We start from the raw sequence: 18,197 nt of genomic DNA, 5'->3' as shown, positions 1-18,197 counted from the left end.
TTGTTCTAAGAATGCTGCCAGACAGATGTCCCTGCTTTTTTGTCGTTCATACATTGGACATTCCGTAAAATGATTGTTCATGCTGAATGTCCTCAGCACACAGATGTCTATCTCATGTATTTTCCAACAGGAAATCCTGAGGAATTTTCTGTTAAAAATACATGCGAGACGGACGTCCATTTTGGACATTATGAGCTGGACACCTCTACTCTGACTTTGATGTCATTTCGAAAATGCCCCTCCACGTGGCTTTAAAAAATACCAGCACAAATCCTACAGAAATCATGTCTAGATTGAAGGAACAGACACTGCACCTGCTCAAGAGCAAGTGCAAATGTCTGGGCATTGAACACACTCATAAACATTACTCTACTCATGCTCTGCCTGACCTCTATCCCTGAGCATGCCTACTGTGCAAGTATGGACCAGCTTGCAACTCATGTTCTTTTAGGCATGACCTAATTTTACAGGAACCTGTTTATACTTGTAAAAAAGCATTTTACATCTGAAAATGATGTTTTACACCATAGAGCAGGTGTAAATTTATGTGTGAGGATTTCTCACTACTGGGGGTGGTTCTGGCTACCTGCTTTATGAAATAGATGCCTCTTTTCACTTTAGCATGGGTGCCCTGTTATAAGATTACCCTCTTTACTGTACTATTTTTCCCACAGAACTGACCCATGACTACTTACCTTATTATGGTTAAGCCACAAATGCCTTAACATTTTAAATCTTGACAGATCAGTAACTTCTGTTAGACCTCTGTGAAGGAAATTAACACAATATGCTTTATTTCACACATTGAATACATGTAAATCGACTATTTACAAGCTTAACAGTGCCTAACTCTTCTAAAATTGCTTCCTATGTTAGCAAGGTATATTATACTCTGAATTTCTGTGTAGCAAAGGCTATTAATGTAGCATTAGGTAAAAACCAAATAAATCCAATCTTTGCAGTCTGGCTTTTTTTCTCTTGATTTTGTATGTGTATGATGTTGTGAGAGAGGAGAAAAAGCATAGTTTTAGCTTTTCTATTTTATACAAAGAAAAAAGAGCAAAAACACCACAAACCAGAAAACCAGTATTATCAAAAATGAATAAAGTTCAAAAACAGAAAATTGAAAAAAAATCAAAATATCTAAAAATGTATTCATTCAATTCTTGTCATGGAGTTTCTTCACTTAGAGTTATTATTTATTTGCTATCTATAAAAAAATTGAATAACAATTAAAATAAAAATAAAAATATATTAATAATGAATGTAATCAGCAGGAGAACAAGTGGAGTTATATGTTCACCTGTATCTGGGGAACATATTGTTAAATTCATGAATTTTTGACTGTGATATTGATTATCAAGTTAAACATCCACATAAACAGCCCAATACTATCAGTATAATAAAGGGAAGGGGGGAGAGAGAAACAGAAAGAGGATGGGGCTATGATATTATTCAGATTGCGGCAATATTCAACATTTATCCAGATAAGTTACATGGAGAATTATGTCTTACCTGATAATTTTCTTTCCTTTAGTCCTACCAGACCAGTGGGTTATGTCCATCAACCAGTGGTTAGCGACAGAGAACAAAAAGTAGTTCCATGTGCTTTGCCCCTCAAATGGGACTGTGCATCCCTAGAATGCTCAGTACCACATCTAGTCAAGCACTGGTGCTCCTGTCCAACACGTCAGCCAATAGTTAAAGTTGAGGCAACCTGCCCTATTCATCCAACACTGCTACCAGGCTGGTAGACAAAGACTCTACTGACATACAGCACTGGCACAGTCAGGAGAAGAGTGATACATGTGCCCCCCCCCCCCCCCCCCCAGCCACATCCGAGAAAAGGAACAATATATAGAGAACTGAAAGACAATAACAAATATGAATGCAGATACTACAGGGAGGGATTCTAGACTGGTCTGGTAGGACTAAAGGAAAGAAAATTATCAGGTAAAGACATAATTTCTCCGTCCTTATTATCCAGACCAGTGGATGTTGCAAAGCAGTACTTAACAGGGTGGTGTTACGTCTGTGCTCACCTCGCCCTCTGGTGGCCAGAACCGGTGGCTGCTATGAACTATCACCCGTTCCAGATTTCAGTCCAGTCCGGTCCGGATCTTCCAGACTGCCAGACTTGCTCCTTTTGTTTGAACCTGCACAGCTCCCGTAGTTGCCTGGTGATTGCTGCAGCTGAGCCTCAATGGCTGCTGGGCTTATTAGCCATTTGGAAACTCTCTGCCTTTGCATCATCTTAGGCCCTGGTATGTTGGTGCTTGTTGCACTTCTGTTAGTTCTTGCCTGAGATTCTTGTTTGTTTCTAGTTGGCTGTGTGTAGTTTAGATTAGGTTGTTGTTTGTTTGCTAGTCCTGTCTCTGGGTTATAGTTTTGGGTTTAGTCTGTGTCTGTTTGTGTCTTTGTGGCTGCTCTTCAGCTTTCAGTTCTGTGTCTTGTTATCGAAGTTTTGTTCCCTGTTTTAATGGCTGCTTTTAGTCCTGCCCTTTAGCTTTCCCTTCCTTGTCCTGCTGCCCCTGTATGTTCCTTCCTCCTCTGACCCTCAGTCCTGGTTCAGCCTAGTGGGTATCCAGTCCTGCCTTGCCCAGTAAGTCCTGCCGGCCACCTGCAGTCAGGGGCTCAACTCCTGATGAAAGGCGGCCAAGTGCAGGTGAAGTTTAAGTGTGACTGCTCTGCTTATTCCAGCTGGTTTGCCTCTGCTGCAACCCCAGTCCGGGGTTCCAATCCTGTCCTGCCCCTGGTTTGAGGGTGGTTTTGCCTGCCGCTGCCACTCCTCGGCAGTGGCCCAAGGGCTCACAAACCTAGTTCCAGCTTTGAAAACGTGACAGGTGGGCGCAAAGTAGAAAGGAAAACAAGAGGAAGCCCAGCAAAGAGAAGATCTGGTCCAGCTGAGAAAATGAAGCGTACGCAGAATACTAACACCCTAGAAAGGACTTACCAGGAGCAACAAAAACCTAAAGGTAATGGATGGAAGAAGTCAAATCTTTCAGGAAAAATGTAAGAGCTGCCTTAATCTGGAGAAAAAACAAGCAGCGATCCAAAGAAAAACAATAGCATCCTCTAAAAGGACCAAGAACTCCTTTGCTATGCTTGAGCACCTAGGAAGAAGAGGAGAATGACTAGGTGATTCTCCAGTAGAAGAAGACCAGAATGTTGCAGAAGCAACTTGAAAAGGAGCAACCTAGAAGGTATAGTGATAAGTTGGGCACTCCAACCAACAGAGAAAGGAATTCTGAAAGCAGAAAGAAAGGTCAACAGCCTCGCCCACAATACCAATAAAAACACTCTCTCCCACAGTGAAGATCAAGAGAAGGAAGGAACTGAGCACTGTCTAAATCCCCTTAAGAAGGCAAACTGTATGCAAAAAGTGCAACTAAAACTGTCACCTTTACATACTGCTCAGTAGAAAGAGAATATTCCTGGGCAGCAATGCCAAGCAATAGTGCTATCAACTGATGTTGCTCGAGCCAATGAACCAACAATCTGAGAAGTACCAGGGTGCCTGAAGCTAAATGGCAACCAATCATATACAAACAAGCTACAGCAACCATATTTGGGAGCTGGCTCACAACCCTGATGCAGACGACTAGCTGGAGTACCGCTAAACCCTCCAGTTGGAGCCATGGAGCCAAAGAGTTTAATGACCTACTCAAAAGACATAGCCAAACTAAGGAAGCATGCAAAGCAATGGCAGAGATGTCTAGCTAGCAGCAGAGCTAGATAGAGAAACTGAGCTTCATAACCTCAGAATCAGGCATGTAAACAAAGTAGCTGGAGATGCTGTGCCCTAGAGATAGGTGAGGAAACTGACCCTCCCCCCTTTGGTGAGTTGGAAAAACTGAGCCCCAGAAGTAGAAGAAGCCAAGTTTCAGAGGCAGCAGGAGCAGCAGAGCCCCAGAACTAGCTACAGAGGCTAGCCACCAAAACCAGTAGGATCAGCTGAGCACCATAGTGTTAGGGGTCTACAGGATGCTATCCCTCTCCCTTAATAACACTCCCTCACAGCTTCAGAGCCACCTTAAAACCCATAGTCCCACCTAAGGGGTAAGTGACACGGGAGGGGTGGAACCAGGAGGGCATGGTTCAGGAAGTATATAAGCTGAGGGCATAGTTAAGTTAAGGGGCCCAGAGGGATGAAGTGATACCCACAGCTTGTGCATCCACCACTTATATTTGAACTGCAACTTCTAAAGTCAGGTAGGACAAGCTCCACTTTAAACCTTGCAGATTTTGTACTTTGACCTGAATATTTGCTAGAGACTTCCCTGGTAGGTTTAAGAAACCACGCTGCTGTATTAAGAGGCTATAAGGTACACAATGGCCCTGAAGGAGCAGGTCACACGAGGACATTGTTACATTTACATACTAGTTTTTGGTTGCGTTTTCCTCCTACCTGTGAATGGAATAGGACCTCTGACCTAACAGCTTTAATAAATGTTCTTTTCCTTTACCTGCAACTGCTGTGAGGCTCTATCTTACCTTGGAACTGGTAAGAGTGACTCAAGCAATACAGACATCCAGGCTACACACTCCAGTCCTGGTGTTACCAAAGATGGTACCAGAAGATGACCTGGCCTATTTTCTGACAAATTTTGAGAGAACCACCCACCTGGCTGGTTGTTCAGAAAAGTCATGGCCAGCTTACTTGGGGAATTAACAGTAACAGCCAAACTGTGTTTCAAGACATTAACTCCAGCGGAATGGCCACCTATGCAGAAGTGAAGGCCGCCATTTTGGAGAGGGCAGGCTGCACCCAAGAGGCCTACCAGTAGTGATTTCAAAAGGAGTCTCTACAAGGTAAGGAGAATCCCTGAAGTTTCTTCTACTGGCTCAAGGAAGTAGCTTGGAGATGGCTCCAACCAGAGGTCAAGACTGGCGTGGAGATAGCGAGAGTCGTTGTACTTGAACAATTTCTCAACAGGACTACCCCGTTGATGAAACAGTGGGTGTAGCACCACCCTAAGGTAATGCCAGAGAGTGCTTTGGAGGCAGTTGAAGCCTTTCATCAAGTGCAGTCAGAATTTGAACTGGACAAGGACAGGAAGCAGGTGGGGAGTCCCAGGAAGAAGGGAGAGAAGACAGAGACACAGAATGCTAAAGACCTGATGGGGCCCTCTAGCTTGGAGTCTCAGAAAAGATGCTGGAACTGGGGAGGCCCTCTTCACCAAGGATCCAGCACCTCATGCTACCTCAGTTACTGGAATCCCCCCCCCCCCCCCTCACCTGTTTTTGATGTGGGGAAAAAGACTGTTGGGAGTGGGATGAAGAGACCATGGAAGTGAATGTAGTAACATCACCATGCTACAATTTTGGTAAAACTTCGCAACCCAAGAACAGATGTGTGCTGCATATCCAATTGGATGGGAACCTTTCCATGGCATTGGTAGACTCTGGTAGTGTGAGGACCCTCATTTTGAGGGGAATAGTTACCTGACAGCAAGTGAACCATGAACAAAACTGTGTTGGAGACAGTACACCACAGCTCAAGTCTCCCTCCAAACACTGGTTGGACCAGCTCAGCTGGAAGTGGTGGTGACCAGGCTCCCTTACCCCCTTGTTTTATGTCCAGATTTCCCAGCCTTTGAAACCATCTGGGCCCAGTAAAGGGATGGCCCGAAGAAGGAGGACCCAGGTTGGTATGCACCAACCCCGAAGGTGCACTGTCCTTTGCATCCAGGAGGTGCAGTAGACCGAACCCTGGTGGCCTGTGAGAGCCCAGACTGTTTATCAGCAATGGTGTATCACTCATGAGAGGAAAAGGATCCCCTCCTGGGTCCACCAACAGGGCCCTAGCATGAGTCCAAATGATGGCTGGCATAAATACTGCACTACAAGTTCAAGATCTCCAGGGGGAAGCAGTAGCCTTGGACCATACCACCCAAGTTCTGCAGGAACAACTGACGAAGATCAAAGTTCTGCTGACCCAGGCAGAAGTGTCCCAGCTCAGGGAGGCTTCCCAGAGGAAGGACATAATGGGTGAACAGAGTCGCAGCATGGAAACACAAACCCCAAACAGCGAAGTGAAAGAGCTCAGGGCCCACTGCTTGGGAGCAGAACCAGTACTCACCTTTAAAGAGGGCAGGTGTGTGGGACACCTGTCACGTCGTGGTTGCAACCAGTTCAATGAGCCTACTCCTGTTTTCATGGAATGCCAGTCTTGTGCATAAACTCTATCGATTGCTAGAAGTCCATCTGATTGTTGATTTGAGGACATCTTCTGACAACTTCCTCATGGGGAGGCACCTCTAAGAGAGCGTCAGGGAGAAGAAACCAGGTTGGGTGATTTCAAGAACCCACTAGCAGGTGAAGCGGGGCTGGTACCACAGTGAAGGCACAATCACTGCCAGAAAGCATGGCCAGACTGTTGGTGGCAAGAGTATGACCCCGAGGTACCAGACCTACCAAATTTACCTCACATAGGCTTGAAAGTGACTATGAAAGACCCTTGCAACTGTAATGAGCCCTGGTTCCTTAAGTGCCAGGATGGGGGTGCTGCAATTACCCCAAGAGGGGATCCTCAGTTCATACAGTGGTCAGAACTTCTCTATGTTGGAGAGCAAAGCCAGGTTGACTTGTGGGACGTCTCCTGGAGGTTCCAGAAAAACGAACCAACCGTGGACCCTAATCCTCACAGGTGATACAGCAAGCCCCTGATGCCGGATGACGATGCTACTGATGATGGATTTGATACAGATGATCAGGAAGCCCCGGATTCAGTCGCAGAAGCTGCTTGGCTGGATGATGGAAATGATGGGAGTAAGGAAGACAGTTAAACAGATGAAAATGATAAGGGAGAAGGGGTTGCCCTGGATGGCACCCAGGTCTTGGTCAGAGAGGAAGATGGAACATTGTGCCACCTGGTGGATGAGAAGCCAGTACCCTGCTGCCTACCACTGTGGCTAGTGCCACATGCCCAGAATCCAGTAAGTTTGAAGCCACTGGTGTGGTGGGGCCCAGTTGCTGCTAAGAGTTAACTGCCCCACCTTTTTTAATGCTTGAAAGCCCTGCCTGTTGGAAGAGGGGGGCTTTTGAGTTTTCTAGGGCAGGTTTAGGAGCCCTGGGTGTTGGTGGTGGCCCTTGCCTTAGTTAAGAGGACCACTGCAGTGGCAGGTGCTCAATCAGGCATGGATGAGCTGAGGGGAAGGGTATGTGAGGGAGTCTATAGGATGCTGCCCCTCTCCCTTAATAGCACTTCCTCAGTGTCAGAGTCACATTAAAACCCATAGTCCCACCCAAGGGAGGGGTGACATGGGAGGGGTGGAGCCAGGAGGGTATGGTCCAGGAAGTATATAAGCTGAGGCCATAGCTTGGTTAAGGGGGCCCAGAGGGAAGCAGCGACGCCCTTGGCATGTGCCTCCACTACTTATGTCAACTGTAACTGCTTCAGTCAGGTAAACCAATCTCCACTTGGAACCTTGCAGATTTTGTACTTTGACCTGAGTATTTGCTAGAAATTTCCCTGGTAACCTTAAGGAACCAGGACATGGAAAAGTAAAATGTGCTGCTGTACTGAAAGGCAATAAGGTACACAGCGAACTAGTTTTATGTTGCCTTTTTCCTTCTACCTGTGAATGGAACAGGACCTTTAATAAGTGACCCTGGAGGAGCCATGCCCCAGACATAGCTGGAGAAACTGTACTCTAGAAAATGATGGAGAAGTCGAGCTCTAGATGTGACTGGAGAAGCTGTGCTCTTACATAAACAGCTGGAGAAGCTGTGCAATAAATGAATGCGGAAAGACTGTGCTCTAGATATAGCCATGGAAGTCCAGCATCCAAAGCAGCTGGAGTAGGTGGGTTTCCAAGCCAAGAGGAGAAGCTGTGTACTAGCCCTAGCTGGAGTAGCTTCACAGCAGAGGTATCTGGAGTAGCACTGTATCAGGGCCCACTGTTATAGCCACATATTGAAGCTAGTTGGAATAGCTGCACACCTTCTACTGATACAGTAGGAGCACAGAAGAGCACGCTGGAGGAGATGAGAGCCAGAGTCTGTGTCACTGCACAACTGGTCAGAGAAGATGTGTTCCAAAGTAGCTGGTACAGCTGTACATCTGAGCAAGAAAATAATACTCTGCTATGGAGTTAGCCAGTGTAGCTCCAGAGGTATTTGGAGAAGAGGCACCAGAGGAAACCTGCGCAGTTTCACGCTTATGTTTATTTAATATACCATGACAACAGTACAAGCCATCTGGCCTGTTCACAAATTTACAATATAATAAAGCAATGAAAGGATTTTCCAGAAATCTGGAACTAACCCTAAGGACAGACTATTGACAATCATAGCCTGGAGAAACGATAGCAAGGAGTCTAATGAGCGCTTAAACAAAGCAGTTGGAATAGGGTCAGTAGGTGCTGTAGCTGTCTTCATAGAAGTGATAAGGTGATCCAGATTCCTTTTTGATGGCAAATTAAGATGAATGAATATACTAACTGGAACAGTAGCATTTTCAGAAACAGGAGAGGGAAGTTCAAAGGAGGACTGGAAGAAAAGGTTCCTTGCAGCAATCAGATTTTCTTCAAGAAATGACTGGCTAGCGACTGCAGCGAAAGAAATTATATCTGATTTGTTTCCATAGTTTTGAAAGTGGTCAAGCACTTCAGTGTCTTATATAGAATTGAGGTGTTTGGTGCTTTATTGATCATATTGGAATAGTAGTTCCTTTTCGCAGTTGAGACTGCAAGTTTATAAGAGTGTGCTGTACAGGTGTAGATTGATAAGGTGGTAGATGAAGAGTGATGGCGCCATTTCCTCTCAGCTTGGCAAAGCTGCTGTTTGTGTCAGCGGAGATCATGTGTATACCAAGGGTTATATGTATGATGCTGAGTTGAGACTGTACATAACTGTAATGGTGTTACTGTTTCAAGAACCAAAGAGAGCTCATTGTTCCAAATCTGGATTTGATCAGTCAGGGAAAGATTCTTAAAAGAATCTAAGCTTAAGCTGGAATTGGATATCGAAGATGTTGGCTTAAAATTCATTAAGTCGTGATAAGGCAAGCGTTTAGGTGGTGATACAGTAGGTGTTGATTGAATGCGATAACTAAAAAGAATTTGGGAGTAGTCTGACCATGGTAAAGGAAGCACTGCAGAAATCAAGGTTGTAATTAATGGGCCAGGAATGGTTAAAATAAGATCTGAGTCTTCCTTGGTGAGTTGGGCTAGTGATAAGTTGTGTAAGTTACAGATCAGAGAAAAGGTCTAACAGATCTTCAGCAAAAGGAGCAGTAGGACTGTTCAAATGTAGGTTGAAATCCCCTGGAATAACTGTGTGGAGTGAGTGAAGACAGAAATCTGTGCTCATTGATTGAAGAAGATGAAGGGAGAGTGGTAGAGCAAAAGAAAGTCCAGTGTTAAAGAAGTATTCATACAGAATTTGAGGAATTCTAAAAGAGGTTGTGAAGAAGAAGTGAAGCTGGATATTGACCAAGTTGCTAAGTAAATTACCGCTACTCCCCCATCCTTACGGGTTGCACAATTTCAATTTAAATAGTGGTAACTGGGGGGGGGGGGGTATAGTGGTAACTGGGGGGGGGGGGTATAGTGGTAACTGGGGGGGGAGGAGTAGCCTGGTTAACAGATTCTGCATTTGTGTCAGTTAACCATGTTTCTGTAAGTAAAGGGAGATCAAGGTTTACGCATTTTCTAACTGCCTTCCCAAAGAATATGAAACCATACATCTACCAATATGTTTCAAAATCGCTTCTTTAGTAAAAGGTCTTTTGAAAAAAGTGCATTGCAACCACTTCTTAAAAAAAAAGAAGATCATTCCACATTGTTGGGACTGGCTATAAAAAACACGCACCACCAATCCTCCTCTAATCGGACCTGGTGGAATGAAGGAACATCTAGTAAACATTTTCAGTGGGACCTCAAGGCTCAAATAGAATAATACAATTTTAAGTACTTAGAAATGGCTATCGTAAAGCTTTGAACATTAACGGTAATATTTTAAATCCGATTCTCCAAGCAATAGGAAGCCAATGGAGTTATAGAAATGATAAGTAGCAGTAGTAGTAGTAGTAGTTTAATAAGCTAGGGTGTAATGTGATCAGCCTTAATCATTCTCCCATCACACAAGCAGCAGAATTTTGGACTGGTCTAGACTGGACTGGTCTGTTCTAGACAATAAAGTGAATGCTACATACCTGTAGAAGGTATTCTCCGAGGACAGCAGGCTGATTGTTCTCACTGATGGGTGACGTCCACGGCAGCCCCTCCAATCGGAAACTTCACTAGCAAAGGCCTTTGCTAGTCCTCGCGCGCTCATGCGCACCGCGCATGCGCGGCCGTCTTCCCGCCCGAACCGGCTCGTGTTCGTCAGTCCCATATGTAGCAAAACAAGCAAGGGAAGACACAACTCCAAAGGGGAGGTGGGCGGGTTTGTGAGAACAATCAGCCTGCTGTCCTCGGAGAATACCTTCTACAGGTATGTAGCATTCGCTTTCTCCGAGGACAAGCAGGCTGCTTGTTCTCACTGATGGGGTATCCCTAGCCCCCAGGCTCACTCAAAACAACAACCATGGTCAATTGGGCCTCGCAACGGCGAGGACATAACTGAGATTGACCTAAAAAAATTTACCAACTAACTGAGAGTGCAGCCTGGAACAGAACAAACAGGGCCCTCGGGGGGTGGAGTTGGATCCTAAAGCCCAAACAGGTTCTGAAGAACTGACTGCCCGAACCGACTGTCGCGTCGGGTATCCTGCTGCAGGCAGTAATGAGATGTGAATGTGTGGACAGAAGACCACGTCGCAGCTTTGCAAATTTCTTCAATAGAGGCTGACTTCAAGTGGGCTACCGACGCAGCCATGGCTCTAACATTATGAGCCGTGACATGACCCTCAAGAGCCAGCCCCGCCTGGGCGTAAGTGAAGGAAATGCAATCTGCTAGCCAATTGGATATGGTGCGTTTCCCCACAGCCACTCCCCTCCTATTGGGATCAAAAGAAACAAACAATTGGGCGGACTGTCTGTTGAGCTGTGTCCGCTCCAGGTAGAAGGCCAATGCTCTCTTGCAGTCCAATGTGTGCAGCTGACGTTCAGCAGGGCAGGAATGAGGACGGGGAAAGAATGTTGGCAAGACAATTGACTGGTTCAGATGGAACGACCTTTGGCAAGAACTTAGGGTGAGTGCGGAGGACTACTCTGTTATGATGAAATTTGGTGTAAGGGGCCTGGGCTACTAGGGCCTGAAGCTCACTGACTCTACGAGCTGAAGTAACTGCCACCAAGAAAATGACCTTCCAGGTCAAGTACTTCAGATGGCAGGAATTCAGTGGCTCAAAAGGAGGTTTCATCAGCTGGGTGAGGACGACATTGAGATCCCATGACACTGTAGGAGGCTTGATAGGGGGCTTTGACAACAGCAAACCTCTCATGAAGCGAACAACTAAAGGCGGTCCTGAGATCGGCTTACCTTCCACACGGTAATGGTATGCACTAATCGCACTAAGGTGAACCCTTACAGAGTTGGTCTTGAGACCAGACTCAGACAAGTGCAGAAGGTATTCAAGCAGGGTCTGTGTAGGACAAGAGCGAGGATCTAGGGCCTTGCTGTCACACCAGACGGCAAACCTCCTCCATAGAAAGAAGTAACTCCTCTTAGTGGAATCTTTCCTGGAAGCAAGCAAGACGCGGGAGACACCCTCTGACAGACCAAAAGAGGCAAAGTCTACGCTCTCAACATCCAGGCCATGAGCGCCAGGGACCGGAGGTTGGGATGCAGAAGCGCCCCTTCGTCCTGTGTGATGAGGGTCGGAAAACACTCCAATCTCCAGGGTTCTTCGGAGGACAATTCCAGAAGAACAGGGAACCAGATCTGACGCGGCCAAAAAGGAGCAATCAGAATCATGGTGCCTCGGTCTTGCTTGAGTTTCAACAAAGTCTTCCCCACCAGAAGTATGGGAGGATAAGCATACAGCAGACCCTCCCCCCAATCCAGGAGGAAGGCATCCGATGCCAGTCTGCCGTGGGCCTGAAGCCTGGAACAGAACTGAGGGACTTTGTGGTTGGCTCGAGATGCGAAGAGGTCTACCAAGGGGGTGCCCCACACCTGGAAGATCTGTCGCACTACCCTGGAATTGAGCGACCACTCGTGAGGTTGCATAATCCTGCTCAACCTGTCGGCCAGACTGTTGTTTACGCCTGCCAGATATGTGGCTTGGAGCACCATGCCGTGACGGCGAGCCCAGAGCCACATGCTGACGGCTTCCTGACACAGGGGGCGAGATCCGGTGCCCCCCTGCTTGTTGACGTAGTACATGGCAACCTGGTTGTCTGTCTGAATTTGGATAATTTGATGGGACAGCCGATCTCTGAAAGCCTTCAGAGCGTTCCAGATCGCTCGTAACTCCAGAAGATTGATCTGCAGATCGTGTTCCTGGAGGGACCAGCTTCCTTGGGTGTGAAGCCCATCGACATGAGCTCCCCACCCCAGGAGAGACGCATCCGTGGTCAGCACTTTTTAAGGCTGAGGAATTTGGAAGGGACGTCCCAGAGTCAGATTGGACCAAATCGTCCACCAATACAGGGATTCGAGAAAACTCGTGGACAGGTGGATTACGTCTTCTAGATCCCCAGCAGCCTGGAACCACTGGGAAGCTAGGGTCCATTGAGCAGATCTCATGTGAAGGCGGGCCATGGGAGTCACATGGACTGTGGAGGCCATGTGGCCTAGTAATCTCAACATCTGCCGAGCTGTGATCTGCTGGGACGCTCGCACCCGCGAGACGAGGGACAACAAGTTGTTGGCTCTTGTCTCTGGGAGATAGGCGTGAGCTGTCCGAGAATCCAGCAGAGCTCCTATGAATTCGAGTCTCTGCACTGGGAGAAGGTGGGACTTTGGATAATTTATCACAAACCCCAGTAGCTCCAGGAGGCGAATAGTCATCTGCATGGACTGCAGGGCTCCTGCCTCGGATGTGTTCTTTACCAGCCAATCGTCGAGATATGGGAACACGTGCACCCCCAGCCTGCGAAGCGCCGCTGCTACTACAGCCAAGCACTTTGTGAACACCCTGGGCGCAGAGGCGAGCCCAAAGGGTAGCACACAGTACTGGAAGTGACGTGTGCCCAGCTGAAATCGCAGATACTGTCTGTGAGCTGGCAGTATCGGGATGTGTGTGTAGGCATCCTTCAAGTCCAGAGAGCATAGCCAATCGTTTTCCTGAATCATGGGAAGGAGGGTGCCCAGGGAAAGCATCCTGAACTTTTCTCTGACCAGATATTTGTTCAGGGCCCTTAGGTCTAGGATGGGACGCATCCCCCCTGTTTTCTTTTCCACAAGGAAGTACCTGGAATAGAATCCCAGCCCTTCTTGCCCGGATGGCACGGGCTCGACCGCATTGGCGCTGAGAAGGGCGGAGAGTTCCTCTGCAAGTACCTGCTTGTGCTGGAAGCTGTAAGACTGAGCTCCCGGAGGACAATTTGGAGGTTTTGAGGCCAAATTGAGGGTGTATCCTTGCCGGACTATTTGGAGAACCCACTGATCGGAGGTTATGAGAGGCCACCTTTGGTGAAAAGCTTTCAACCTCCCTCCGACTGGCAGGTCGCCCGGCACTGACATTTGGATGTCGGCTATGCTCTGCTGGAGCCAGTCAAAAGCTCGTCCCTTGCTTTTGCTGGGGAGCCGAGGGGCCTTGCTGAGGCGCACGCTGCTGACGAGAGCGAGCGCGCTGGGGCTTAGCCTGGGCCGCAGGCTGTCGGGAAGGAGGATTGTACCTACGCTTGCCAGAAGAGTAGGGAACAGTCTTCCTTCCCCCAAAAAATTTTCTACCTGTAGAGGTAGAGGCTGAAGGCTGCCAGCGGGAGAACTTGTCGAATGCGGTGTCCCACTGGTGGAGCTGCTCTACCACCTGTTCGACTTTCTCGCCAAAAATGTTATCCGCACGGCAAGGCGAGTCCGCAATCCGCTGCTGGATTCTATTCTCCAGGTCGGAGGCACGCAGCCATGAGAGCCTGCGCATCACCACACCTTGAGCAGCGGCCCTGGACGCAACATCAAAGGTGTCATACACCCCTCTGGCCAGGAATTTTCTGCACGCCTTCAGCTGCCTGACCACCTCCTGAAAAGGCTTGGCTTGCTCAGGGGGGAGCGCATCAACCAAGCCCGCCAACTGCCGCACATTGTTCCGCATGTGTATGCTCGTGTAGAGCTGGTAGGACTGAATTTTGGCCACGAGCATAGAAGAATGGTAGGCCTTCCTCCCAAAGGAGTCTAAGGTTCTAGAGTCCTTGCCCGGGGGCGCCGAAGCATGCTCCCTAGAACTCTTAGCCTTCTTTAGGGCCAAATCCACAACTCCAGAATCATGAGGCAACTGAGTGCGCATCAGATCTGGGTCCCCATGGATCCGGTACTGGGACTCGATCTTCTTGGGAATGTGGGGATTAGTTAAAGGCTTGGTCCAGTTCGCCAGCAATGTCTTTTTTAGGACGTGGTGCATGGGTACAGTGGACGCTTCCTTAGGTGGAGAAGGATAGTCCAGGAGCTCAAACATTTCAGCCCTGGGCTCGTCCTCCACAACCACCGGGAAGGGGATGGCCGTAGACATCTCCCGGACAAAGGAAGCAAAAGACAGACTCTCGGGAGGAGAAAGCTGTCTCTCAGGAGAGGAGTGGGATCGGAAGGAAGACCCTCAGACTCCTCGTCAGAGAAATATCTGGGATCCTCTTCCTCTTCCCACGAGGCCTCACCCTCGGTGTCAGACACAAGTTCACGGACCTGTGTCTGCAACCGTGCCCGACTCGACTCTGTGGAGCCACGTCCACGATGGGGGCGTCGAGAGGTAGACTCCCTCGCCCGCATCGGCGAAGCTCCCTCTGCCGACGTAGTCGGGGAGCCTTCCTGGGAGGCGACGGCAGCCGGTACCGCACGCGGCACCGACGCCGGAGACCTCACCTCGGGCGATGGGCCAGCCGGCGCCACGCTCGATGGTACCGGAGGGGTACGGCGCAACAGCTCTCCCAGAATCTCTGGGAGAACGGCCCGGAGGCTCTCGTTCAGAGCGGCTGCAGAGAAAGGCATGGAGGTCGATGCAGGCGTCGACGTCAGAACCTGTTCCGGGCATGGAGGCTGTTCCGGGCTGTCCAGAGTGGAGCGCATCGACACCTCCTGAACAGAGGGTGAGCGGTCCTCTCAGTGCCGATGCCTGGTGGGTACCGACTCCCTCGGCGACCCAGAGCTCTCGGTGCCGACCCGGGAAGGAGACCGATGACGATGCTTCTTCGATTTCTTGGAACGAAGCATGTCACCGGAGCTTCCCGGCACCGACGAGGAGGACGTAGAATCCAGTCGTCGCTTCCTCGGGGCCGAGGCCGAAGGAGGTCGGTCTCGGGGGGGCTGTACCGCAGGAGCCCTCAGGGTAGGGGGAGACCCACCCGAAGGCTCACCGCCACCAGCAGGGGAATGGACAGCCCTCACCTGCACTTCAGACGAAGCACCATCGTCCGACGACATCAGCAGACGAGGTCCCGGTACCACCGACGTCGATGCAGCTATCCGATGTTTCGGCGCCGATGCAGAGGGCCGATGCCTCGATGCACTCGATGCACTGGCGGCCGAGGATGAAGCTCTGGACGCTGAAGACGTCGATGCACTCGATACCCCCGGTGCCGATGCCGACGAAGAGCCCGAGAACAAAACGTTCCACTGGCCAATCTCGCTACCTGAGTCCGCTTTTGCAAAAGGGAACACAGACTACAGGCCTGCGGGCGGTGCCCAGCCCCTAAGCACTGAAGACACGACGCCTGCCTGTCAGTGAGCGAGATGACCCAGGCGCACTGGGTGCACTTTTTGAAGCCGCTGGGAGACTTCGATGTCATGGGCGGAAAAATCACGCCGGCGAGATCAAAAGTCGAAATGGCGGAAAAGGCACCGAAAAAACAAGGGGAAGAAAACTTCGACCCGAGGCCTAAAAGCGGCCTACCCCGACGACGAAAGAAAACTTACCGGGGTGAAAGCTGAAAATAGCGGGGGGAGAAAAGACCAAGAGTCTTTCCCACACAGAAAGGATTAGAATTTTCTTTTTCTTTTTGAAAAACACATGACGAACGCGCGAGGTCGACTTTGCGGGGCCCGACACGGCGAAACACGACCGTACCGAGCGCGGACAAAAGAAGACTGACGAACACGAGCCGGTTCGGGCAGGAAGACGGCCGCGCATGCGCGGTGCGCATGAGCGCGCGAGGACTAGCAAAGGCCTTTGCTAGTGAAGTTTCCGATTGGAGGGGCTGCCGTGGACGTCACCCATCAGTGAGAACAAGCAGCCTGCTTGTCCTCGGAGAATGAAGTTTAGGTTAGTCCTGCTCAATAGTAGGCCTAAACTAAATATCGTATAGTGGTCATGACTGCATTACAGATATATTCACCGATTAACATGTAGCAGTGCTGAATATGTTTATTCATTAAACATTCATTATTTATTAGACATTAGTGCTAGCACTTAAATTAATGTAATTAATTTACACTGCTGAAAATTGACTCCAAAGTAAATAAATGAAATAAAACAAAGACATAATCCAAAGATAGCACTATATTACAGGCAAAGCACCACAAAACAAAATCCAAAGATAACATTTTATTGAAAAACTAAGCCCTGACATGTGCCATATTTTTCAGAAGTAGCAACATCAAGAGAACAAATTAACATACACAGCATGCATCAAAAGGCCCATATCAAATTAGGCGAAATATGTTCCTTTCTTCATGAACTGGGTGTTGTTCCAACCTGCCATCAGCTTTAAAATAATCTAAGTGTAAATACACATTTCCAAACTGAAACTGGAGCTGATCCATGGATTATAAAACTCCTCCTTTTCAAGAATTAACTCGGAATCATTCTGACCAGCAATCCACTCAAGGTATCTCAAGATTGATTGATTGACTGATTGATTGATTGCATTTGTATCCCACATTTTCCCACCATATGACAAGTTCAATGTGGCTTACATATTGCTAAAAAGGTGGTTACAAAATTTAGATTTGTAGAAGTCTAGTACATAATACAGAAGTACAATAAACGCTTAGGTTGATATATTAGCATATTGTGAGAGAGGTTAATATTATTGTTTTCCATTTCTGAACTTTTCATGATGTATGGTGGTGTGGGATAAGGCAGATCCCCATGGGGGAAAGACTTCTTGAAAAGATGTGTTTTCAGGTTTTTTTTTCTGAATTGTGGGTAGTTTTCTGTGAGTTTCAGGTCTTTGGGTAGTGAGTTCCAAAGTTGTGTGCCTATAAACGAGAGGCTGGCAGCATGTGAAGATTGGGGTAGTGAAGGGTTAGGTAGGTTCTTGCTGTTCTCGTCACGTTTCTTATATAGAATCCTGGGGTTAGCCTACATTTTTCTTTGCGCCCAATTTTGGGCACTATTTACACAGTTTAGTCCAAAAAGCCTAAAGCAGCCATGTCAATTGTTTTAAGAAGGCCTCTGGACCTTCCTCTGCCCCTCAATCCTCCCTTTCCCGCCTACCAGACCCTTTTGGTTACCACAGGTCCATCTAGCCTAGCATCCTGTTTCCAACAGTAGCCAGTCCAGGTCACAAATGCCTGGCACATCCCAAAAAGTAGATTTACTTCTCATAGTTGGAGTTTTCTCCTACATTAGCAGGTTATAAAAGCTTGTAAATAAATATATACATTTCAACAGATAACCAATGACTTTCCTAAGCCTACCTAGCTTAGGGACCCTTTTACTAAACCATGTTAAGTGCTAATGCACGCGTAACGCAGGAAAAGAGTTTACAAATTAAAGCGATTAGTGGTAATGTGTCTGTCAGTGTGTGCTAATCACATGTTATTTATATTTTTTGTTATTTTTCGGAGGGGGCGTGTCATGGGCAGGGAAGCATTATCCAGCTAGCACATTCATATTAGCGCACACAAACTGGATAACAGAGACAACGCCGAAGCACTTAGCACATCCTAAATACCCGCTCTAGACCTTTATGATACAACTCACCAGTGATATCTGTATGAACCAGACTTTTTTTTATATGGACTTTATACTAATTGAACCCATTTGTGTTATGATGAGGCCAATATGCAAAAGATTCATAAAAGTAACTTAGCTACCTGCACAAATCTTGGCTTTTAAAAATTAAAATTTGGGTAAATTTTGTCCAGCCAACTTGAAACAAGGTGCTTCTTTGGATGATCCGTGGTGTAGTTTGAATTTAGTAAGATGA

At 47.8% G+C, this 18,197-nt stretch overlaps 1 protein-coding gene across 1 annotated transcript in view; it reads right to left on the bottom strand.

Annotated features, from left to right (window-relative positions):
* The window catches only part of LRRC72 (leucine rich repeat containing 72), a 121,757-nt gene that overhangs the window by 95,722 nt on the left and 7,838 nt on the right, over nucleotides 1-18,197 (bottom strand). The window contains exon 3 of the mRNA XM_030189959.1: nucleotides 696-765. Within this exon, the coding sequence (XP_030045819.1) occupies nucleotides 696-765 (70 nt within the window). The remainder of the gene's footprint in view (nucleotides 1-695; nucleotides 766-18,197) is intronic.

This window comes from Microcaecilia unicolor, chromosome 1 (assembly GCF_901765095.1).
Source record: "Microcaecilia unicolor chromosome 1, aMicUni1.1, whole genome shotgun sequence".
Taxonomy (NCBI): domain Eukaryota; kingdom Metazoa; phylum Chordata; class Amphibia; order Gymnophiona; family Siphonopidae; genus Microcaecilia; species Microcaecilia unicolor.
The sequence above is the reverse complement of the archived record's forward strand: the minus strand, read 5'-3'. Positions and strand labels throughout refer to the sequence as shown.